Source organism: Pagrus pagrus, assembly GCF_965226575.1.
Source record: "Pagrus pagrus genome assembly, chromosome: 11".
Lineage (NCBI taxonomy): Eukaryota > Metazoa > Chordata > Actinopteri > Spariformes > Sparidae > Pagrus > Pagrus pagrus.
The window spans coordinates 656,388-680,605 of NC_140195.1; the positions used below are offsets into that span (position 1 = coordinate 656,388).

General features: G+C 44.5%; 1 protein-coding gene across 3 annotated transcripts; it reads left to right on the top strand.

Annotated features, from left to right (window-relative positions):
* Positions 1–572: 572 nt before the first annotated feature.
* Positions 573–24,218, top strand: elk1 (ETS transcription factor ELK1). 3 transcript variants are annotated; one of them, XM_084367518.1, is made up of 11 exons: positions 573–1,998; positions 10,050–10,258; positions 11,061–11,246; positions 11,352–11,504; positions 11,790–11,921; positions 12,375–12,827; positions 13,274–13,424; positions 13,789–13,937; positions 14,076–14,159; positions 14,258–14,359; positions 18,770–24,218. In XM_084367518.1, the coding sequence occupies exons 1-11, from the start codon at positions 1,974–1,976 to the stop codon at positions 18,866–18,868; spliced, it is 1,743 nt and encodes a 580-aa protein (XP_084223644.1). In that variant the 5' UTR covers positions 573–1,973; the 3' UTR covers positions 18,869–24,218. The 3 variants fall into 3 exon arrangements, with proteins under 3 accessions (XP_084223644.1, XP_084223643.1, XP_084223645.1); XM_084367517.1 differs by having other exon boundaries at positions 577–1,998; positions 11,352–11,525; XM_084367519.1 differs by lacking the exon at positions 12,375–12,827 and having other exon boundaries at positions 580–1,998; positions 11,352–11,525.

The following is a 24,218-nucleotide window of genomic DNA, read 5'->3' on the forward strand; positions in this document are numbered from 1 at the left end:
AGAGCCAGAGTCAGAGTCAGAGTCAGAGTCAGTCAGAGTCAGAGTCAGTCAGAGTCAGAGCCAGAGCCAGAGTCAGTCAGAGTCAGAGTCAGTCAGAGTCAGTCAGAGTCAGAGTCAGAGTCAGAGTCAGTCAGAGTCAGAGTCAGAGTCAGCCAGAGCCAGAGTCAGTCAGAGTCAGAGTCAGAGTCAGAGTCAGCCAGAGCCAGAGTCAGAGTCAGTCAGAGTCAGAGTCAGAGTCAGAGTCAGTCAGAGTCAGAGTCAGAGTCAGTCAGAGTCAGAGTCAGAGTCAGTCAGAGTCAGAGTCAGAGTCAGCCAGAGTCAGAGTCAGAGTCAGAGTCAGAGTCAGTCAGAGTCAGAGTCAGAGTCAGTCAGAGTCAGAGTCAGAGTCATATATATATATATATACATTACTATTATTAACAATTGTTCATTTTATCAAATATACTGATGAATAAATGTACATATATGTAAAGTTTATCTTAACGTTTTGACAGATATAACATGTCAAGTCTTCATCAGCTGACGGTTCAAACAGTTTGTTTCACAAAATCAAAATGTGTCTGTAGATTATAGTCTGGTGCCATGTTTGTAATTCTGACCGAATACGCCACAAAATGTTTAAATGAATCATAATGTTTTGCCTAAGAACAGTCATTATTAAACGGTCATTAAAGGCTTTGTGTTGTTCCTCATGTGATCTGAGGCAGATGTTAAAGTCCTGTGAGGAACATTATTGATTGGTGACTTTGGGTTTGATGAATAAAATTGCCTTGACTTATAAAATGTTGTGTAAGTGATATCCAGATAAAAAGAAAGACACCTGGTGACTGGATCAACGGATGAAGTCAAAAGTGGTTTTATGTTGAAATCCCTCGCCGGAAGTGTGATAGTTATAGTGGCTGCTAGCCTGACCAGTGAGGAGCGCTGAGGAGGCGTCGCTCCGTCCAGGAACAAACTGGAGAAACACGCACAAGTGATGAATGTGGTGTTTACAGCCCGACACCTCCGTCCGCACGCTGCCAAGAAACAACCAGGCGGATTTTACAAACTACTTTCCCTCCGTGTCGGAGGACTCCGGGCGGTTTCCGGGGAACTCTGTGGGTCCAGTCCGCAGTCAGCAGCGCTGTTTGGGGGCTGACGCACCAGCAGGAGACGAGAGGAAGGCGGCCGGGGGGGGGGGGGGCTGTCACAGCAGCAGGCTAGGCTAGGCTAGATTAGCTAATTAGCACGCTAGGCTAACCGCTTCAGCCCCCAGAAAACGCTGAACTTGGAGAAACTTTGTGAAGTTATTAACATGAGCAGGAGCTTTGTGTTTAATATAACACTACCATAATCCTCCGAGAAGATAAGAATAACACAATTTACCCGCCAAAAACGGCAGCGTTAAACAGGCTAGTTAGCCTGCTAGTTAGCTCCCGTCAGCGTTGTCAACACATCGGAGCTGACAGCAGGATGCAGCGGAAATGCAACCAGCTCACCTTATCGACAGCCACAGAAATATATGAAGTAACGTTTGAATGCTAACACGGAACTACAAGTCATGAACATCAGCACCAGTCGGCTGTAAGTTCACGTTATGTGCGGCTAAAAGCTCTAAACGTGCCTGATAAGTTCCGAAAACATAAATGGACTTTTTCTGTTTAATCGGTGTTTTTTTTGGACGTTGTGTGTTGGGCTGAGCTAACTTAACTGTAACTGTTAGCTGTCGGGGAGTGTTTTTGTTAGCATGGAGGGACGGGAGCCCGGCAGCAGCAGCAGCTCCGAGCGGTTACATAACGCCAGCAGGTCGCGGGAGAAGCTGCTGAACGTCGCCTGCTCAGCCCGGCTCTGACAGCTGTAACCTGCTCCGACAAACCCAGACAGACAGACAGACAGAGAGACAGACAGAACCACAACAACACAGCAGCATGGAGGAGGCGTGAGTCTGCTGGGAGAGACAGGACACTGAGACAAGACGGAACACTGAGCTGAAGATGGATTCAAACCCACTGATAAACGGTAGGAGACGCTGCTAATAAAGCCTCTTCATACTGTGTTTACATGCTGCTGACAGAGGACACGGCTGTGTGTGTGTGTGTGTGTGTGTGTGTGTGTGTGTGTGTGTGTTGCAGCCCTGCCTGGCTTCTATGCAGTTTGGAGGGAAGCAGCAGCAGCAGCGTTGCAACAGGTGTGTGGAAGCTGCTGAGGCCTGCAGCTGTGTGTGTGTGTGTGTGCGCGCGCGTGCACGCTGGGATGTTGAAGCAGGTAGTTTCATGACGTTGAGTGCTGGGTTGGATCTGATTTGTTTTCATGTTGCTGCAGCAGCGTGTAGAAACTTGCAGCCTGAAAACGCTTCTGCAGTAAACAGGTAAATGTGAGAATGTGTCCACAGGTGTGTGTGTGTGCAGGTTGTAAATGTCTCCGTCCTCACTGACACACCTGAACCAGGTCTGAGGCCAAGACTGTTGAGACAGTGAAGTCACTGGGTTGGGCGGATGAACGATGCCACTGTCCATCGCCGATAGTTGACAGCTTTGGATTACTGATCCCTGAGCATCGTAACACCTTGATTCAAAAGGCTCCCCACCAGAGAGCACAATGAAGAGGTGTGTCCCCTCAGAGTTGCCGTAGGGCAAGAGTTGTTGTTTGTGATGTGTGGGGAGAGAAAATGAAAGGAAGTATGTTGCTGCTCAGTGAACTAACATTACGTCTCCATGTCCCATTTATTTTTTTTACTAAACCAGCTCAGTTAGGAGAACCCAAGACACTCAGTTACATTAGTGGCATTATCAGCTGTTTCTCTCAGGCGTGCGTTTTCTTAGCTTAGCTTCTATACATATGAGGCTGAACAAAGCTAAGTTACAGACATGTGGTGCAGAGACGAGGACGCTTTTAAACCTGGCACAGAGATGTATGTCGGTGGTACGATGGAGATAGTTTCCTCTGCAGGGTGACACAGTTGGAGATATACACAACTACAGTCTCACGACAACACTGAGGGGACACAATGCCTGAAATTCACAAACAACAATGTCACCGTCCATCACAATGTTTCACCGGAGACATTGTCATATGCCAATTGGGCAGACAACAAATATAAGTCTTTAGTCTGGAGTCTTTTACGTGTGCAGTAAAGAGACGCAGTAGAGCTCAGTAAAGAGACGCAGTAGAGCTCAGTAAAGAGACGCAGTAGAGTTCAGTAAAGAAACGCAGTAGAGCTCAGTAAAGAGATGCAGTAGAGCTCAGTAAAGAGACGCAGTAGAGCTCAGTAAAGAAACGCAGTAGAGCTCAGTACAGCATTGCAGTAGAGCTCAGTAAAGAGACGCAGTAGAGCTCAGTAAAGAGACGCAGTAGAGTTCAGTAAAGAAACGCAGTAGAGCTCAGTAAAGAGACGCGGTAGAGTTCAGTAAAGAGACGCAGTAGAGCTCAGTAAAGAGACGCGGTAGAGCTCAGTAAAGAGACGCAGTAGAGCTCAGTAAAGAGACGCGGTAGAGCTCAGTAAAGAGACACAGTAGAGCTCAGTAAAGAGACGCAGTAGAGCTCGGTACAGAGACGCAGTAGAGCTCAGTAAAGAAATGCAGTAGAGCTCAGTAAATCAGAATCAGAATTCCTTTATTTGTCCTGCAAATAGGGAAATTTCTGTCACAGCAGCCAAAGGACAGTAATTACAATAAACAGTAATAAAAAAGTAAAAAATAAACAATATAGTAAGAAGTTAAGAAATAGAAAGAAACGCAGTAGAGCTCAGTACAGAAATGCAGTAGAGTTCGGGTCAGAAACGCAATAGAGCTCAGTAAATAAACGCAGTAGAGCTCAGTACAGAGACACAGTAGAGCTCAGTAAAGAAATGCAGTAGAGCTCAGTACAGAGACACAGTAGAGCTCAGTACAGCAACGCAGTAGAGCTCAGTAAAGAGACGCAGTAGAGCTCAGTAAAGAAACGCAGTAGAGCTCAGTAAAGAGACGCAGTAGAGCTCAGTAAAGAGAGGCAGTAGAGCTCAGTAAAGAGAGGCAGTAGAGCTCAGGACAGCAACGCACTAGAGCTCAGTAAAGAGACGCAGTAGAGCTCAGGACAGCAACGCACTAGAGCTCAGTAAAGAGACGCAGTAGAGCTCAGTAAAGAGACGCAGTAGAGCTCAGTAAAGAGACGCAGTAGAGCTCAGGACAGCGACGCAGTAGAGCTCAGGACAGCAACGCAGTAGAGCTCAGGACAGCAACGCAGTAGAGCTCAGTAAAGAGACGCAGTAGAGCTCAGTAAAGAGACGCAGTAGAGCTCAGTAAAGAGACGCAGTAGAGCTCAGGACAGCAACGCAGTAGAGCTCAGTAAAGAGACGCAGTAGAGCTCAGTAAAGAGACGCAGTAGAGCTCAGTAAAGAGACGCAGTAGAGCTCAGTAAAGAAAGTATAATTTTGAGTCGGTGTGGTTGTGAATGGTCTTGAGTGTCAGGTTGACACCAGTGTTGTCATTCAGAGACGTGATGTTGTTGTCATGGAGACAGGTTGAAGTCAATGATGGAATATTCGCACGTTGTTAAGGCAACACTGACACACTGATGTGAGTGTTAGAGTTGGTGATCTGTGACATGTTTCTGATCCGTCAGAAAACAGGACGAACACAGGAAGGACTGACGAGGACTCACTGCATTAACAGTAGCGTCAGTACCGCAGTAACAGTAGCGTCAGTACCGCAGTAACAGTAGCGTCAGTACCGCAGTAACAGTAGCGTCGGTACCGCAGTAACAGTAGCGTCAGTACCGCAGTAACAGTAGTATCTGCAGGGTTTCCTCCAGGATTTTTTTAAACCGTGGGGGAGGTCTGCCCGGGTGGAAGAGGGGGGGTGACGACGACAACATGAATTTTGAAATGTGAAATTATGACTGTTTCAAACTGAATGATTTTTCTAAATACATTATTTACTATAGGGTTTCCGGTACATGAATTGAAAATAATAATTGAAAATAGGATCTTGCAGAAAATTACCTGGGCATTACCTAAGCTAACGTTATGTCGTGCTGTTCAAAACGTGTATCTGAAACGTAGCGGGTTTCCTCTATCAATAGAAAATTAAGTTTTACAGTTAAAAATTAATCTACAACAAAATAATATCTCTCTCTACTGTATGACCAAAGACTCGACATGCTTTATTAGGCCTAAAGTAATCTCTCTTTAACAAGTGTCAATGGTACAAAACTAAAATAAAAATAAGAATCTCTCTGAAATAATGACAGAAATAATGCGTATCCTGTATTAACCAATCAATAACACATTTATCCCGACTCAGGATTTTTTCTGTAGCCTAATCCATCTATAACATTAGGGTCGTTTTCACGGGTTTGAACAAAACTGTATCAAATATAACCGAGCTTAGGTACAGGGCCGGAGCCAGGATGTTTGAAATACCGAGGTCAACATTCGGCAGACTCCACATGCATCTCACTGGTTCCTTCTCTCTCCTCTCCTCCTGTCTCTGTCCCTTCAGCCTCTTCATCTCTCTCCTGTCTCATCCTCTGTTGACAAGTATACTAGTATACTACTGAGTCACGATTACTATAATTTGACCTAATATTTTAATGCCATGTTTCGTCACGTTACTTATCCATCCAAACATCCAAATAATATTGATAATTATTAATAATAATTCTGTGACTGAACATGGCCTTAAAATATTCTCTAAATCATTGAATGTCCTTTCATTTTTCAGCCTAGGCTACATTTACAGTAGGTCACAGTTTAGCATCTCTATTGGCTCTCTGTAGCACCTGTAGGCTCGTTCACTATTTTTCTCATCCTCTTAGCTTATTACAATTCTCACCTGTCCTCCTCTTTGCCTGATCATCCTCTGCCTTTCTTGCTGCTACAAATGATAACTTGGGTTGATGCAGCCTCTTACTACCACGTTGCATCTTTGCTCCGATTCATTTAATCGCCGTTCTAAAAATAGACCGTGTTTACTTTCGTTTTTAATGAAACGAAACTTAAGGAAAAAAATACGAGGCCATGACCTCGGTGTCCTCAATGGTGGCTACGGGCCAGCTTAGGTACCTTTCTTTCACCCTTTTCTCTCCCTCCACGTCGGACTGTCGTCTCTACTCTCTACTCTCTCTCGCAGCCAGACAGGCAGGTGGTGACTCCGGTGTTGGTTTTTCAAAATAAGGGTATTTGCAGCGTAGCGTCACATTTCATGAAAAACACCATGTTTTGTGCCAAAATTCACATTTCATACAATAATTTACATTAACATAAACATAAAACAACATAAAAACAAGGTTAAAGAAACCATTATTCTGAAGGTGTGGCGGCTTTTATTTTGCTGTGGCGGTGCGCCACAATCAATTACATGTAGAGGAAACCCTGATCTGTCCTCTGTCCCTGTTGATACTGGTGATTGACTGACACACTGATGGCAGGAAGTAGAAGAACCACAGTGGAACAGGAAGTGGTCGGGGAACCACGCTCTTCTTCTTTGGTGGAGAAAGTGGTTTGCATCTTCATACCCTCTCCCTCCACTCTGTGATGACATCATAAACCATTCTGAAAACTACAGATGTTGAGGATGCGGCTGCAGGTTCACCTTGAGGAAGGAGCTCTGTAACTGTCAGCCTGCTGCCCTCTCTGTCTCTGCCGCGGCTGCAGACCCTGGATTTGGACACAGCCGTTGTGTTGTCTTTTGGTTGCCATGATTGTTTGTGTCTTCCTGTTTGGATTATCAGTTTGTGGTCACTGAGCCTGTACTTGGTGAGCATCTGTCTCTGCTTTCTATCTCTGACAGTAGAGATGTTCTGCTGACTCATCATGTTTTTAGGGCGAGATAACGTTCTGATCCACTTTGGCTTTTAGTTTCTTCTCTCCAGTGTTGCAGGTTTCTCTACATTGTGTTATAATGTGTTGACTCTGGTTGTGTTGGGAGAGCAGTGTTGCTGTGAGGCTGTCAGACTGTCTGAGAGGGGCAGTCAGCCTCAGGACCAGCTGACAGAGGGGACTCTTCTCTGGGCTCAGCTCAGAGTCTGGAGGGCTTTGGAGTGGAGGCGTCTCTGGCTGGACTTCAGCTGGTTAACAAGTGGAGCGTTCTCTGTTGGATGTTAATTATCAGCGGGTCTCTGCCTCATTCTGCTCTACATGCATTTGTTGGTGTGTTTCTGTGTAAAATGTGTCTGCAGACTTCTGCATGTAAAGACTCTGTTGGATGTTTGTCCCAGCGGGTTCAGTTCTGATGACTGAGTGGACCCAGACTTCACCACCGTACAGCGCAGTGGGCTGGATGACACCATCAGATCTCTGAAGCCAGATTCTGACTGGAGTTTGTAAATGATAAATGTTCTCTTAGTTGCATGTCGGGCTCTTCAGCTGCTTCCTTCAGTGCATCACTGCCATGTTGAAGCTCCCTGATGCTGTCATGTTGTACCAAGGCAGGTGTAACTCATGCTGCGTTCACTGACATGATTATTTATGGTAAACTGGTGTTTGTTCTCCTGACATCTGGGGAGTTTTTGAATGATCATGACATTAGTTTTCTTCACGTTTACTGCCAGGGCCCAGTTCTGACAGGACTTTTCTACTGTGTCCAGCTGCTGCTGGGGTCCTTGTTCAGTAGGAGACAGTAGAACAAGGTCATCAGCATAAAACAGAGACTTCAGCTCTGTATTGAGGAGGGAGAGGCCAGGAGCAGCACACTGATCCAACTCAATCTCATCTCAACTCTCTCTCTCTGTGTCTCTGTCTCTGTGTCTCTGTCTCTGTGTGTGTCTCTCTCTGTGTCTCTGTCTCTGTGTGTGTGTCTCTCTCTCTCTCTCTGTCTGTCTGTCTCTGTCTCTGTCTCTGTGTGTGTCTCTCTCTCTCTCTCTGTCTGTCTGTCTCTGTCTCTGTCTCTGTCTCTGTCTCTCTCTCTCTCTCTGTGTCTGTCTCTCTCTCTCTGTCTCTGTCTCTCTCTCTCTCTCTCTCTCTCTCTCTCTCTCTGTGTCTGTCTCTCTCTCTCTCTCTCTGTGTCTGTCTCTCTCTCTCTCTCTGTCTGTCTGTCTCTGTCTCTCTCTCTCTCTCTCTGTGTCTGTCTCTCTCTCTCTCTCTCTCTCTCTGTGTCTGTCTCTCTCTCTCTCTCTGTCTGTCTGTCTCTGTCTCTCTCTCTCTCTGTGTGTGTCTCTCTCTCTGTGTCTCTGTCTGTCTGTCTCTGTCTCTCTCTCTCTCTCTCTCTCTCTGTGTCTGTCTCTCTGTGTGTCTCTGTCTCTCTCTCTCTCTCTCTCTCTCTGTGTCTGTCTCTCTCTCTCTCTCTCTCTCTCTCTCTGTGTCTGTCTCTCTCTCTCTCTCTCTCTGTGTCTCTCTCTCTCTCTCTCTCTGTGTCTGTCTCTGTCTCTCTCTCTCTCTCTCTCTGTGTCTGTCTCTGTCTCTCTCTCTCTCTGTCTCTGTCTCTCTCTCTCTCTCTCTCTCTCTCTCTCTGTGTCTGTCTCTCTCTCTCTCTCTCTCTCTCTGTGTCTGTCTCTGTCTCTCTCTCTCTCTCTCTGTGTCTGTCTCTCTGTGTGTCTCTGTCTCTGTAGCTGAGAGGGAGCTTCAGGGAAACAAAGATGGAGGATGTATATGACAGCGAGCTGTTGACTCTGTGTCAGGTGTGGTGGTTAATGAACAGTTCATGTCCTCGGCTCATCGTCCGGTTGAAGCACGCTGTCAGCATGAATGATTCCTCCTCAGTCAGTAGTTGTGCCTTTTGAAGTGCCTTTGAGCAGGGCAGCAGGACAAACTGCCGTCAGTACTGCACAACCTCTCTATGTGTCAGTGTGTACACCTCTCTTGTCTGCCGTCTCCCTTGGTTACCATTGATGAAAGGTCTCACCATGGTGATGGTTTCCAAGGTGTTTGATAGGTTAGTTGTGTAACAGGTCAGCCAATGGTAATGAGGCTCATTTGCATGGCTGACCGGCCTCCTGTCACTGTAATATGTTGAATGTGGACCTTCTCTGGAGAGTCTTCACTCCAATGCTCCTCACCTCCCTCTGATATCACAGACTAACATTATATCATGATGAATAAACGTGCTGTTTTAATGAAGGACAGCGCTCTTCATCTGCATCTGCATCATGTGGATGTGTCACACAGACAAAAGGCTCATTTTCTTCTGGTGATGCACAATAAAACATTTGCATACATATTTTTTATGAGCCTTGTGTGTTTATCGGCGAGCTGGCAGCAGAGACGTGAGGAAACACTGAGGCTCATGGTCAACATGCTTTACAAACTTTACATACGTGTTTTTTACTCGCATGTTTTTTGACATCTATTTCAAACAGATCAGTGATGCACCGATTCCAGTTTTCTTTCTAAGAACTATGATTAACGAGGGATGCAGCAGTCATAGATTTTGATGGTACAGTGATACAATAATATATCTCTCAACACCGTCTGTATGAAATCACATGGACATTTTTAATCCGAGGTTTTATTGCATTTTGTCCATGCACCATTTTTTGTCTTTTTTTTTTAAAGTTGCTGCCTTTTGAAAAATAAATAAATAAAGTAGCAAAATAGTAAAGTACTAAATACTCAATTAATATAGAGTACCTGGAGGTGTTGGGCCCTGGTTGTTCTTTATGGGGTTTTTTTTTGGCATTTTTTTGTTGGAAAGAAAGATCAGCTGATGTTACCTTCCTCAAACACGATGATGATGAGTCTCTCTCGTGACAGCAGGTGTATCTTTGCTAACCTGAACTTGTCTCTGCGTGGCATTTTTTAGCTTTTTTATTTTATGATGTTAGCAGGTGTGTTAGTTGCAGGTGAGGTGGCCTGAATGCAGTAGAAATTATTGATTGCAGCCTTAATCTGTGTGGTGGGTTTATTTTTTACTCTGACCTGTCTGTCTGTCTGTCTGTCACTCACTTTACTGCTCTCTCTCTGGTACTGGTGGTATCTGGGCAGGATATTGGACCTCTTTTTGTCAGTACTGACTGAGCTGTTTGTAACACTGTCTGTAACAAGCTCTGAATGTCTTGTCAGATTCTTGGTATTGATTTAATCTGTATCTATTTGGTATCAGCACCAGGGTGGAAAAAATCCAATTGATGCCAAACTTTGTCTGTCTGTCCCCCCCCAGCTATGGACCCCTCCATCACGCTGTGGCAGTTCCTGCTCCACCTGCTGGAGGACCAGCGGCAGCGTCACCTGATCTCCTGGACAGGTGAGGACGGAGAGTTCAAGCTGCTGGACGCTGAGGAGGTTGCACGTCTGTGGGGGCTCCGCAAGAACAAACACAACATGAACTACGACAAATTGAGCCGAGCACTGCGATACTACTACGACAAGGTACTACTGATGATGTCATACTACTGCAGTATCACAGCAGGCTGCGATCGATGAGATGATCAGGATTGTTGTTTTAAACTTGGACTACAGATGAAAACTTGACTCTTGGCTAAGTCTGGCATATTTACAGTTATGTTTATCAATATGCACTGTCCTCCAGAAATAAACTGAAAAGAATTTAAAAAATAAATAAATATATAAATCGAATGCACATTTATCAGTCACAGAAGAAGCTGACCCCCCTTTTTTCTGCTTTTACCTATAAAAGCATAAAACAACATAAATAATCATTGTAATTATTAGTAAGCTAATATTGTCATAGTGAGACTAAACAAGTTCCTGTCCTTCTGTTAAATTAACCTGACCTTTTTACTTCAACTCTGCTGTGGAATTTTTCCTTTTCTTTTTTAAAATGACTGAGTTACACCAAGGTCCATACAGGCATGTGATCATGTTCATAGAGGGTTAATATATGTATCTGTTAGTGCTTTCTGTAGCAGAGCGTTGAAACACAGCTGAGTTTAGATAGATGGATAGAAGGAAGCTGTCGGGCTGTGACTTCACAACAGTCACATCACTGTGTAAGAAGAAATAAACAAACAGACATAAATTTACATTAAACAAATTAGGTCTGCTGGTCGTGTAATAAACCTTTGTTTCCACACTGTTTCACGCTCTAGCTGCGTTTCTCATGTGCAGCTGAAAGGCGACACTGAGACCTGAACACAGAACGTTTTGTTTGTATTCTGCTGCTCGAACACGATGAGACGTCTCAGTCCTGCTGCCGTTTGTCCTCTTTCAGAACATCATAAAGAAGGTGAGTGGTCAGAAGTTCGTCTACAAGTTTGTCAGTCAGCCCGACCCCTCCCTGCCTGACGGCGTACGCAACGGAGAGGAGGGCCAAAGGAGAGACGCTGCTGACCCTAACAGCCAATCAAAAGGCCTCGGGGGCGTGGCCTCTACCTGTCCGTCAAAGGGCTTACCCCAGGTACACTTAACTTCCTTTTTTTGTCTTTGTAGATTTCTGCAGGACATCGACCCACGGTCACATTAATATGATCTAACGACTGATTGATTCTGTATTGATCCCCAGCGCTCGTCACCCAGCAGCTCTCAGAAAAGCTCCCGTAACGACTACATGAAATCCGGCCTCTACTCCACCTTCACCATCCAATCACTGCAGGCCTCACCCAACCCCCGACCAATCAAAGCAGAGCTGCTGCTGCAACAAGACCCTGCCCCCAAGGTCGTTCGAACGCCCAGGGAGGTGTGTGTGTGTGTGTGTGTGTGTGTGTGTGTGTGTGTGTGTGTGCGTGTGCGCGTGTGCGTGTGCACGCGTGCGTGCGTGGAGCTAAACATAATTTTTCATGCTGTATCTCTGAGGATGTTCCTGCTCTCCAGAGGATGACAATTGGACCAACTCATGTTTTTTTTCCTCTCTTGTTTTCCTCTTCCTCCTCCTCCTCTTTCTCCTCCTCCTCTTTCTCCTCCTCCTCCTCCTCTTTCTCCTCCTCCTTCTCCTCCTTCTCAGGTCTGTGTATTAGCAGAATCTAAGTCCTCTCCATCAGGCGCTGTTGACTCAGCTCTCCAGGTGATTGTCACTCAGCCTTCTCCCTGTCCGACTCCAGCGCTCAGCCCCCAGATACCAGCCAGCCAATCACAGGTCAGTATCTGTCCCCAGACTCCCTTAACAAATGTGTCAGTTTAGTGAGTTGTTGAGTTGGAGACACTTTATAAACTGTGTGAAACTCTGTCTCTGACTGATTCTGACTTATTTGTTCCTTCTTGTAAATTCAGCAAATGTTCTACATGAACTTCTTTCTGCCTTTGAGGAGAAACATGGAGTCTGTTTGTCTCAGTGATGGACGGGTTTGTTTCATACAGAGCAGGAAGTGAAACTTGCGTGCGTCCTTGAGACCTAACCACGCACACACACACCTGCACATGTTCTTGTTGCTCAGGCCAGTTAAAGTTTTGAAAGGAGAGAAGTCGTCTGTGTTTTAACAGACACACCTGGAGCGAAGGTGGAATCAGAACCGGTCAAACAGAACCAGTTAGGTCCTTCGTTCTTGCGCTCATTAACAAGGTGTGAACAGCTTCTCTCTTTCTTTCCCAGAATCCTCCTGCTCCTCCTCTGAACGACCCTCCCCAGATTTATCTCACCAGCGTCGGGGATCCGTCCTCCCTCACCCCCCTCATCCCCCTGGCTCCTGTCGGGGGTGCGGTCAGTCCTGTCCCTCCCCCCCACATATCGATGGGCCCTCAGGGGCCACAGCAGGATGACTGTGGGGGAGTCGCCAACCCGAATGGCTTCCCCCCTCACACCCATACCGCTCCTCACCCGACTCACCCCCCACCTGTCTTTGTCATCATCAACCCCCCTCCCCCCCAGCAGCAGCAGCAGCAGCAGCCGGCCATGGCGGCTGCTCCTCCCGCTGTCGCTCCTCCTCCCTCCGTTCTTGCCTCCACCCGTCCTCCTCCTCCTCCCATCGTCATCAAGGAGGAGAACCTGCCGTCAGAGGAGGAGCTGCTGGAGATGGTGTCTCTGGAGGAGAAACAGGTGGAGGAGGTGATTAGCCACATTTTAGACCTGGTGACATCATGATACTGATTTCATTTGACATTTTTGGGAGAAATGAGTTTGTGATTGTTCTTTGTTCTTATTTATTATCTTCTGGACCATCAACGAGACCTTTAATCAGTAGAAAAGAAATCCAAATTTTTAATCACTGTATTGATCAGAATATCAGATCCATATTAGATATTTTCTTCTCAGCCGTCACCTCTACTTTCCCAGTATAAATGCAGGAGGTTCATCAGACTTGTATGAAAGTATCTCAGGATAATTAACTGCAGTCTAATTATTCTTTTGATGCTAATTGGACAGTTGTGAACGGAGTCAAAATGGCGACTCCACAGTTGTCTTCAGTGTTGAGTTGGTATCTGTTGGTACAGAGTCCTGATTTCTGCTGAGTCGTGGTTCAGACTGATGACTCGTGACGTTTCTCCTTCCAGGTCCCTCAGCTGATCTGTGGCCCGGGGGAACCAGAGTCCCCCCTCACCATCGCAGAGAGCCCGCCCCCTCCCTGCATGGATCCTGGGGTCGGAGGTCAGCACCCTGCAACGGAGGGGAGTCTGGAGGGGGAGGGCAAGGACACGCCAACAGGTAAAGACCTCGTGTGCTCAGAGATTCTTCCAGTACTTTTTTCTCAAGTCAAGCTGTAAAATATCTTTTTAAAGAAAAGTTTGTCAGGACGTAAAACCAGTGACCTGTTGATCTTTACTGATCCAGATGTGAGAGTGAAACAATGAAAAAGTTGAAATCAAAAGTCGGACTGAATGGTGGATTTGGAGAGCTGTGAAATGCAGCTCTGCAGAACGGGCTGTGTGAAGGAGAGCACTGCTGCAGTAGAGCTCAGTGAAGGAATATTTCTGTTAACCGTTGTGATTTATTAAAATCTGCCCTGATCAGCTGACATTTATCAGTCTCTGTTACTGCAAACACCAGTTTCTCTGTCTGTCTCTGTCAGATCCCTCTGTCCCTCCAGTGATCTCCTCCTCAGCTGTGACTCCTCCTGTGACCTCGACGTCGGACACCATTCCTCCCAAACCAAAGAAGCCTCGAGGCCTGGAGCTCCCCTCCTGCCCCTCCCTCCCCCCCGGCCTCTCCCTGGATAAGGTCGACTCTCTTATTGTCCAGAAACTAATGATTATTAACCATTAATTATAACAAGTTATTAAAAAATGTAATGAGCTTTGAGGACTGGGAACTGACGCCCTGTTAAAGCTGTGACATCATATCCTGTTTCCTCTGCAGGTGAACGCAGCTGTTAACAGTTTATTAGCTCCTGGATCAGCGACCAACACGCTCACCCCGACTGTCATCACCTCCCACGCTCTGGTAAACACTCGTCTGTCTGTCTGCCTCTCTGTCTCTCTGTCTGTCTGCAGAAGAAGTTTTCTGAGTTCTGATGATTTCTTGTGTGTCTATTGGTCCAGACTCCGGTCCTGTTGACTCCCAGTCCTCTTCCCTCCACCATCCACTTCTGGAGCACGCTCAGTCCCATCGCTCCTCGCTCCCCGGCTAAACTCTCCTTCCAGGTAATACACCGAGCCCACTGTGCAGCACCATCATGTCTCACATGGTAGACATCAGCGCAGCGACACGTTCTCTGTGGACGCTTCATTGTTTTGTTGTTTTATAAAGAATACACTCAAGAAATAAAAAAAGCAACAACAAAATAAATGTTCTTGCAGTAAAATAAAGTTATTCTGTCCTTTAATGTGAAACATCAACAGGAAGTGTCGAGTAAGAGTGAAAGAAAACAGTTTCAGTGTTAATGTGACGAGAAGCTGACACTAATTTATCAAAACATGAACGTGGAGTTCGTATCGACCGCAAATTAAACCGGGAGCAGAAATAAGAAATAAAAGCCAACTTTTCTCTGCTGTTGAAGCGACAACACAGCAGAGAGATGGAGACGTGAAGAACATCCTGAGACTTGATTTTGTCGTCCAGCCTGAACATTTATGAAAAACCGTCCTATAAATGTCTTTTTAATGATTGAGATGTAACCTGTTCACTGGCATTTAAAAATAAAAACATTAATCACAATAACATTTAATATACAGAATAAACTGACATATTCGGGGCTTGTAGAGAAAAACTAGATGGACGCTGCACTTTCATGTCAACACACAGAGCAGATCATTAAAACACAGCCACAGAGCAGAAACAGGCAAATATGAATGATGTAGTTTTACAGAATTAGTTGCAACTAAAATATATAAAAAAAGGAATTAAACTGAACTCGGCCTGCATGGACTTTACTGCAGAGCAGATTGTAGGTATTACTTCTTTGCCTCAGACAGACGACTTTTCATCGCCATTTTAATTCAGTTTAGTTCAGCCAGAGTCTGATGGACAGGAGGCTTGTATCAGTCCCATCATGTAGTCCTCTGACCTGCACCAGAGCCGGACTTATAAGTGCAGAGTGTTGTTGCCCTCAGCGGTGTGACACCTGCAGCTTTCTGTTGTTTTCACTGAACCCCTTCACACCCAGGCCCCTCTGTCAGTCAGTCAGTCAGTCTGTCCCATGTCAGTTCATTTGGGACTTAAGAGGCAGTAAAAGAAGTATATCTCAGTTTCATTACTCTCTTAAGAGGCCTTTCTTGTTTATCCCCATAGATGTATATATTTTTTGTTTATATCATCATGTGATGTGGGGCTGGTTCGTATTTTCCTGCCAGTCTTTGAGCCGGTCCTTGCTGCAGAGGTTCAAGCTGTCAGTTCACTGGGAGCAAATCCTGCAGCCTGTGCTCTGTGACCCACAGGTCCTCTGGTCCTTGCTCTGCTCTGCACTGTGCTGTCAGACAGTGTTAAGTGTAAATTACTAATGTTACAGTGGATCACCTTCAGTTTTCTAATCTGTCACAATGACGGACATCCTTCAGATGTTTCTGTTTCAAAACATTCAGACAATATCTGGTTAATGCAGCCTCTGATGAGCATGTGGTCCAGCCTGAGTCTGTAGCTGACTGTGTGTCAGTTACTGTATTGCAGCAGTTACTGGGACTCATTATGTCCTTTACTTGAAGTAAATCTGATAATGCTTGTGTCTTGTTCTGTAAAGGATTTATTTGAATGCACATCAGTTGTATGAACGACTCCCACTTACACTCAACTCTGAACAAATTCAATATGACAATCCATTTGAATCAATTCAAACTCTCCTCGAGCAGAAAGTATAAAAAGCCGAGATCACTGTGAGCAGAAACATCGTTTCTGTGTGTTGAGCTGTTGAGTTTGTCTTTAAATAGAAAGTAAAATCTGTAGGTTGTTCACAGCTTCACACAGCTCACACACACTCGGCACACAAACCTGTGAAACATGTTGTGAGTGAGTGTTGAAACCACACAGAGAACAAACAGGCTTCACCTTCACCTTCACACACGAGTCTCTACATCAGCAGCGACAACCTCGCACACAATCACACGACGGCACCGTCAGTCCAACAGCTTCAGACAGCAGCTGCAGGAGGAAGTTCATTTAATGTGACTGAACACAGCTCACACACACACACACACACACACACACACACACTCTGCATGTACCTGTACCTGATCCAGGACACACACACACACACACACACACACACACACACACACACACACACACACACACACACAGAGCTGGTGTCTCTGCAGGTTTCTGGCTCAGTTTTTACTCCATCTGTTAACTGATACCAGATAATTATTAAAGGTTCACTTCACTCAAATCATAATCATTACTTTTATGTGTCTGCAAACCAGAGTTTTATTTACAGCATCATTCAGACAGAAGTACATTAACGATCTTTACAGGATCATAGAAAAAGATTAAAAATAAGACGTTAACTCTTTGAATTATCCGTCTGCAGTGGTATTTTTGCTCATGTGATGTCATTTCTTTGATTATCTTCAAATGCTCCACATTACTGAAATCTGTACATCACAAGCCAAAATGTTATTTAAGTCAGTGAACAATAATAATGATACAAGTATTGAACTTCCATCATAAATTAAAACATAAAAATCTGATGTTTTTCTAAAACATTTCTAACAGAAACATGAACAAATTATTTCTCCACACTTGTGTGATCTATGTAAATATGTTAGATATTAAGATATGCTCATTTTTATGAGCAGAGTAGAAACGTGTGAATATTCAGGGGTGTCTCGGTCCCATTCATTTCAATGAGGGTCGTCCGTTTTGGTCCGTGCCGATAAAGTTGAGACGGACTGAACTTTTGGTGAAACGCAGACTGACGTCACGTTGCGACGTCCAGTCACATGAGCTGGAGATCAGACTGAAGCCACAGAGTGAAGTCGTGTGTTCACTCAGTTGAACACATCTGTGGATGCTGACGATCACTGTAGGACCAGCATGTTGGACCTACTGTTGCAGAGACATGACCAGAGCGGGTCAGTACCAGGACGTGTTATTTAGCATGGATAAATACTACAGAGGGAACACAACTGACATTTCTAAGTTTCACTTCAGTCTTGTGCCCCAGATTAAAACACAGACAATCAGCAGCAGGGCCGGCTGCTAGAATCAGAACAACATGGCAGCTTCACCCTTCAGCAGACTGATCAGCTCCCAACTCGTCTCTGTGACTTCTCTTCTTTTGTTCACAGTTAGTTATTGTTACATATATAATGATAATGAATTATTTAGATCTGACAGAAAGACCTCAGTGTGGTTCACTGCACACCAACAATGGAGATCACATCACTCATGACAACATGTAGACCATCTTCTAAAATAAAGGTTAAAAAATTAATTGAGTTATCATAAAACCAACGATCCCAGACTAGACTAGACTAAAAGTGTTATCACTGTGTCTCAGATGATCACTGTGTGCTAACAGAAGAAAACAAAGATCTAATCGTGAGAATCGTGACACCCAAGTTAATGTAGTTTAATACAGTTAATACAGTTTAATACAGTATTTCCCCACATTGGTATTTTTGCTTATTGTGATGATATTTCTTGAAATATTTTCAAATGTTCAACATGCTCACAACTACAGAGTGTGTGTGTGTGTGTGTGTGTGTGTGTGTGTGTGTGTGTGTGTGTGTGTGTGTGTGTGTGTGCTGGGGCTTTGTCGCCTCCCTCTGGTGCAGCTGAGTAATGCAGGTAGAGAGGTCGAGAAGCCGGGTCAACATGGAGGTTAGGGGAGCTGCAGCTGCTTTCACACATGATCAGCTTTGTTAATAAAAATTGAGACTTGAGAGCTGTTTGACAAAAAGAGAGAAAGAAGAAGAAAATGAACTTTAACTTCCTGTCAGTTCAGATTTCACATCAAAGAGTGAAGACAACAGAAACACAGCAGCAGCTTTATGAAACACTCAGAGCAGATTATACAGATGTGTGTGTGTGTGTGTGTGTGTGTTTGTGTGTGTGTGTGTGTGTGTGTGTGTGTGTGTGTGTGTGTGTGTGTGTGTGTGTGTGGAAGTATAGGATAAGAGCTGCTTTAATGTTAATCTGATGTTTGTCTTTATATACGATGTTAAAATACAAACTAGATTATAGTTGAACAGTGAAGGATGCAGCGCTGCAGCAGATTATCATACAGATTACGAGTCATCTCCATCTTCTGTTACTTTATTCTTCCACACAGACAAATATTCTACTCCATTTATCTGATGACTGTAGTTACTAGTGGTGTCACAGACTGTCCGAGCCACAGAGCAGATCATTAAAGCTTCAGAGCTGAAAAACAAAATTACTTTTAACATATTTTAAGTGCTGATTCTCCAAAGAAGGATGATTTTAATTTCCTTTAAAATGTTCTGTGTTAAAGTGTTAAAATTCAATGCAGACATTAAAACAAAGTAAAACATTCAGTGTTTTATGTGTGAACTGTGTTGACTTGGAGGTTTCCATCCTGTGAGCTGATCAGCTGATCATCATGAAGCTGTGACGGTGCTTCAGAAGTTGACTCTGCTCTCTCTGCCTCTCCTCAGTTTCCTTCTAACGGCAGTAATCAGATCCACATCCCGGCTCTGAGTGTCGACGGTCTCTCCACCCCGGTCGTTCTCTCCCCCGGCCCCCAGAAGCCCTGAGCCCCTGGCCCGCCTCACACAGCTCCTCACTGGGCACAGAACTCACCTCGCCTCCCAGAGGGTCGGAGCAGGACTGGACCTGGACCGACTCTGAAACTCTCCACTCAGACCAGGAACCACGTAGTTTTTGGGGCTGACTGGTAAGACCGGGAGCTTTGATGGTTCATGGGACCTTTGATGAGTGGAATTATTCGCAGCTGGAGAATCATCGTCCGCCCCAGACAGAAGTCCTCGTTTGGTGAAGGCTGGAGATGCTGGAGCGTCGGAACGCCTCTGCTGATATTTTAAACATGCCGGTGGATGTCTGGTAAACCCTCCTCTCATTTCTTTGTTGCGGCACTCGAACTCTGTGACGAGAGGTCGTGGTAAAACGGGAGGCTCCTTGAGACTTAAACACACCTTGAGAAATGACATTTAAGGAAGACGAGGTGGAGGGATCTCTTTTCCTCTTCTACTGAGGGCTGCAGCTTTACTATAACGACTGTTTTCAACGGATGTAACTGTTGGTCAGTAACAAACTGTTCCTTCAGTCCAACCAGCAGCTTCAGTTTATAATCATAACGAGAAAAACTGGAACCAGATCATGTTTGAGTTTTATTGGAGGAAGGAAACATTGATTTAATATCAGAGCTGGTTTCCGTCGATCGACGACCTGGAGGCTGATCAGACGTCGTTTCCTGTCAGTTTGTCTCGGATCAAACAGGAAAGACATTTTAAAATGAACTAAGAGGTTTTGATCCGAAGACTTGATCCTATTCACAAGGTCGTCTGAGGAAGCAGAGACGCAGATTTATCTCAGATGTTTGTCGCTGCATCTTTTCGCTCTCTATCGTCTGTTTTTTAAAAGTGGTTATTTATTTGTGTTTGCTGGTTTCAGAGCAGCGTCTCTTCTCTGCTGGTCGTCAGCTCCTGACTGTGCTGGGCCGGCTGGATTTTATCACTCCCAGATGAACATTTTATAAACTGACTCGATGTCTGAAACGACTTTTAGGTCCATTTAAGGCTTCACTCTTATTGGCCGCCATCTTTCTCCAGTTATGCATGGCCTCCTCCGCATCATTCTGAACTGACCAATCGCAGAGGAGGGATGATGATGATGATGATGATGATGAAGATGATGGATCTGAGTTGCAGGTGCTCAGATTTTCATCCCTCAGTGGGATTTTTTACACAGCCAAGGACTTTGTCTATTAAAGTGTCTTTATGTGACAGATTGTATATTTTCTAGAGTCTGAAGACGTTTTACATCCAAACTGAACTGAAGCGACTCTGCAGGAGAACAGAGGAGAAATCTGTTTGATTCAGAGGTTTTATTGAGGACGTAATCACATTCCTTCAGCTTTGAACGGTTGATAGAGGTGTTTGTTTTATTAATAACTGCGCATCATTTTAATTTCAGCATCCATTCCAGACGTGCTGTAAGTCTTTGTTGAGCAGCTTTGATCAATGATTGTTTTTTCTGCATTTTGCTCCTGAAGCCTCGGATTCATGGTGTTGTAAACCTGCAGTGATGTTGCCACAAGTTAACTTTCAGTCTGGCTCTTTGTTCCACGCCTGCAGCTCAGACCAACACTTTCAGCTGCAGCTGGTGTGTTTGTGCACCCTGTCAACACGAGACTTTAATCTTCCTCACCGCTTTATTCTGGATTAACGGCACATTTATGGAAAAAGCTGCGAGCTGTCAGAACTTCATCCAACTCCAATAAACAACTGAACCACTTCCCTGATGACTACGTGACTCCGCCCAGTGATGTAGACCACCTGGACACATGATACGTTCAGGTCTGTGCAGCTGATGAACACCGAGCTGAGCTGGCAGAGTTAAATCTGTGAAGAAGAAAGCCTTCAAAGCTTATAGAGAGCTGAAGCCCCGCCCCTTCCTGTTCCCCTCATGGGACCCGATCGGTCTGTTAGTGTAAACATGTCCGACTTCAGCTGAAACTTGTGGCAACATCAACATCTGCAGAGACGCCAAAAAAAACAGCTGCAGTTTTCTACAAAAGTTTTAAATTTGTGTTTTTATGAAAAAAAAAAAATCCAAAGTGCGGCTGAATCGTCGGTGGACCGGCACCGACACGCTACGGTTCTACTAAAACGACTGTTGTTGCTGTTGTCGTTATTGTTGTTGTTGTTGTTGTTTTCTGATGCTAGCTGAGCTCTTGTGGTTGCCACGGTAACCCCACCCCCCCCGACTGTTGCTGACCTGCAGGTTGTTTCTGTTGCTGCGGAGCTGAAGCTCCTCGTGATGACGCTGTCGCTGTGTTTCTATGCTTCTGTGTGTGACGACGAGGCTGCTGACACACACACACACACACACACACACACACACACATCAGGACCTGTGTGAAGCTGAACTGGTCACGCTGCAGCTGAAGTTGTAGTTTATTATTTTAGGTTTAATTCAGTGGAGTTGTGAGTTTTTCTCACGTCACTTCAGCAGTTTCCCCTTTTCGTCACCTGATTTGATGACGAGTCAGATTGAGACAGTTAATTGATTTTAAAGTAACGGTTGGGTTCTGTAGCGTCTCATCAAATCTGTCAGTTATCTACAGCTGTAATAATCAACCAGCTGTCAGTGTGGCGTCGTGCTGGAGCCGATGATTTCAGGTATTTAATCCACCTGGAAACAGCTGCCAGAACCCAGACCCAGTTCTTTAAATCCTTTCAGCCCAAAAGTCTTTGAGTCAGGAGACATTTATCCAAACATGTAAACCTATCAGCCTGCAAACGTGTTGACTCGCTGGTTCAGCCTCAGACCAGCTCCTGATGCTGTGATTTCCCAGCCTCAGCAGTGACGTAAACGCAGCACCAAGCCATCGTGTTCGACTGTTCTCTCTGTACAGCATGACTCTATTTTTCTATCAGAGACGACGTGTTTTTATCGTGCATAAAGTTTAAAGAGCGATGAAGCCTTAAAGATTTCAGAGCTGCAGAAGAAGAGAGATGCATCTTCATCTTTTTTAAAAATGATCCGAGACGTTCATCTTTCAGAGCGTGATGAAGAAAAATAAGCCATTTTCTAGTGAAAAGCTTCGAGTCCGACATCTTTAACGTCAAGCTAACGTTTCTCTCACCAGCAGAACATGACGAATGTTTTTATATTCATCCGTAACCGCGTTGCATTCTGGGTAATGTCCAGACAGCACTTTGTTTAAAGATCACCGCCATGCCGCTGTAAAAAATGATGTGCCAGAATGAATCATGGGTAATGATGACATTTGAATGTTTCATCTTTAAATGTGTTTTTCATCAGAAAGAAAAATAAATATTGATTAAGATGTTTTGATTTATAAGACAGATTTATATTCTGATACAATACATTTAACTTGAGAATCAATTTTTAAAGTTTTCAGGGAATCCAGAGTTACTTTATCAGATAGATTTAAAAAACTATTTAGAAGTTCAGTGTTTCATAAGCAAAGCATTGATTGATTATTGATTATTGATTATTGATTTGCCTGAAATGGTGAAACACAACCAGAGATATTAAAAAGAAAAGATTCACTGGTTTATATATTTCTCAGTCTAAGATGTAGAATTATATATTTTAAGATTACAATAAATAAAAGTCACGACGATTTAATTTCACAGACAGATCGATGGTTTGATGTCCCGACAAACAACTGCTCGACTTTCTCCTGGTGTCGCCAAAAATAATCAACAAACAGCTTCAGTGATTTAACAAGAAACTACAAAAGAAAAGTTCAGTTTGTTACAAAGTTCAGTTTCTCAAATCTGTCCAGAGTGAACCCTCTTCTCAAACGCAACAATAAAGGATCTCTGAAGAAGACACTGCAGGCTAACGCTGAGCTAGCTGCAGGCTAACACTAAGCTAGCTGCAGGCTAACCCTAAATTTAGCTGTGTCATCTCTGAAGAATAATCTCGGGTTAGTGAAACTCCTCTGACTGATGTGAAGCAAACTGTTGTGATGTTTCAAATTAAACTGGCACATTATTTTTCACGTTTCTGGTGATAATTAGCAGAACTGTGGCCGCGTCACCTGTCACATAAGACTGTCGCTCACATGTTGCACAAACACATTTGTCCTGCAGAGCGCGCTCACGCTCCGGTCACATGACCGACTGATGGTCACATGACTGACTGGCTGTCACATGACTGACGGTCACATGACTGACGGCCACATGAACGACTGACGGTCACATGACCGACGGTCACATGATGAGATGGTTTTCAGTTCATGAACATCTGTTTTCATCTGGAGCTTTCTGTCTGATCAGCTGTGTCACCAAGGATACTGGCACTGCTGCTGTTGCTATGGAGACAACGCCATCCAACGCTGTGACATCAGACTTTGATCACCATCAGAGTCGAGCTCATTGATCCAAAATCTGAGAGTGTATTGATTAAGAGCTGTGAATGGATTGAAGATGAACTTTAACTTCGAGCTCAGATCGACCACACAACAAACACTGAGGCTCTGATTGGATGATTCTGACCGCGGCGCTCTCACTGATCCAACTACTGTAACTCTCATTGACAAAAGTATGTGGACAGAAGTGAACAGATACACTTCCAAATGTATTGATCCACACTGGATCCTACTGCTGTGGAGACATCCAAACTGTTAGTTCAGTAAACTTCTGCTGACAGACGACGACTTTGTTTAATTTTCCACCTCAGGATCAAAACATTAAAAACCTTAAAACAACAGTTGATCCATTTCTACAGTTTTAGTTTGAGGTTGGTAACTTTGGAGAAAAGAAGCACAGACTCATGATTTTAATCGTTTTCTGTCAGGACGTTAGTTTTATTGATCGCTGTCAGGATGTAAGTTTACACCTGCAGCTGTAATGAACAGATGACAGACTGACCACATACTTTTGGCCACGTGCTGTTTTTATATTCCAACATCAGTGTAAACAGAAGTGTCCCATGATCCTTTGCAGCGTGAGGTCATCAGACAGAAGGCTCTGGCAGCAGGTGATTGGCTCATATCTTGTAATTGTAAACATGTTTTCTATCAGCAGGTTTGTGTGAAATCTTTTCTGTACATAACGAAACTAAATATAATCTGAACATATAGATCTATATATCGTGTGTGACGGGCCGCCGAGTGTTAACGACGTGTTGTTTCTGTGGCCTATCGTCACTGTCAGATCCTGCGTGGCCCCGCCCCTCCTCAGCTGTGATTGGCAGAGGAGTTTATTGATGTAAAGGGGCGGGGCCTGCTTTTATTTTTCTGAGAGTTCTACATGTTCACATGTTGTTTACTGGAGAAATCAAAAGAAAAGCTATTTTTTAATGGATGACTTTAGTTTTTGTTGGTGTAAATGTTCTACACACTCTCACACACACTGGGGAAATGATAATAAAATATTTTGTTCTGTA

Bases quoted from the DNA above. Each gene is read 5' to 3' on its own strand.
- elk1 (XM_084367517.1), top strand. From the start codon at position 1,974: ATGGATTCAAACCCACTGATAAACG. The intron at 11,922-12,374 runs GTCAGTATCTGT...TTTCTTTCCCAG, and splicing joins TACCAGCCAGCCAATCACAG to AATCCTCCTGCTCCTCCTCT. The intron at 13,425-13,788 runs GTAAAGACCTCG...TGTCTCTGTCAG, and splicing joins GGGCAAGGACACGCCAACAG to ATCCCTCTGTCCCTCCAGTG.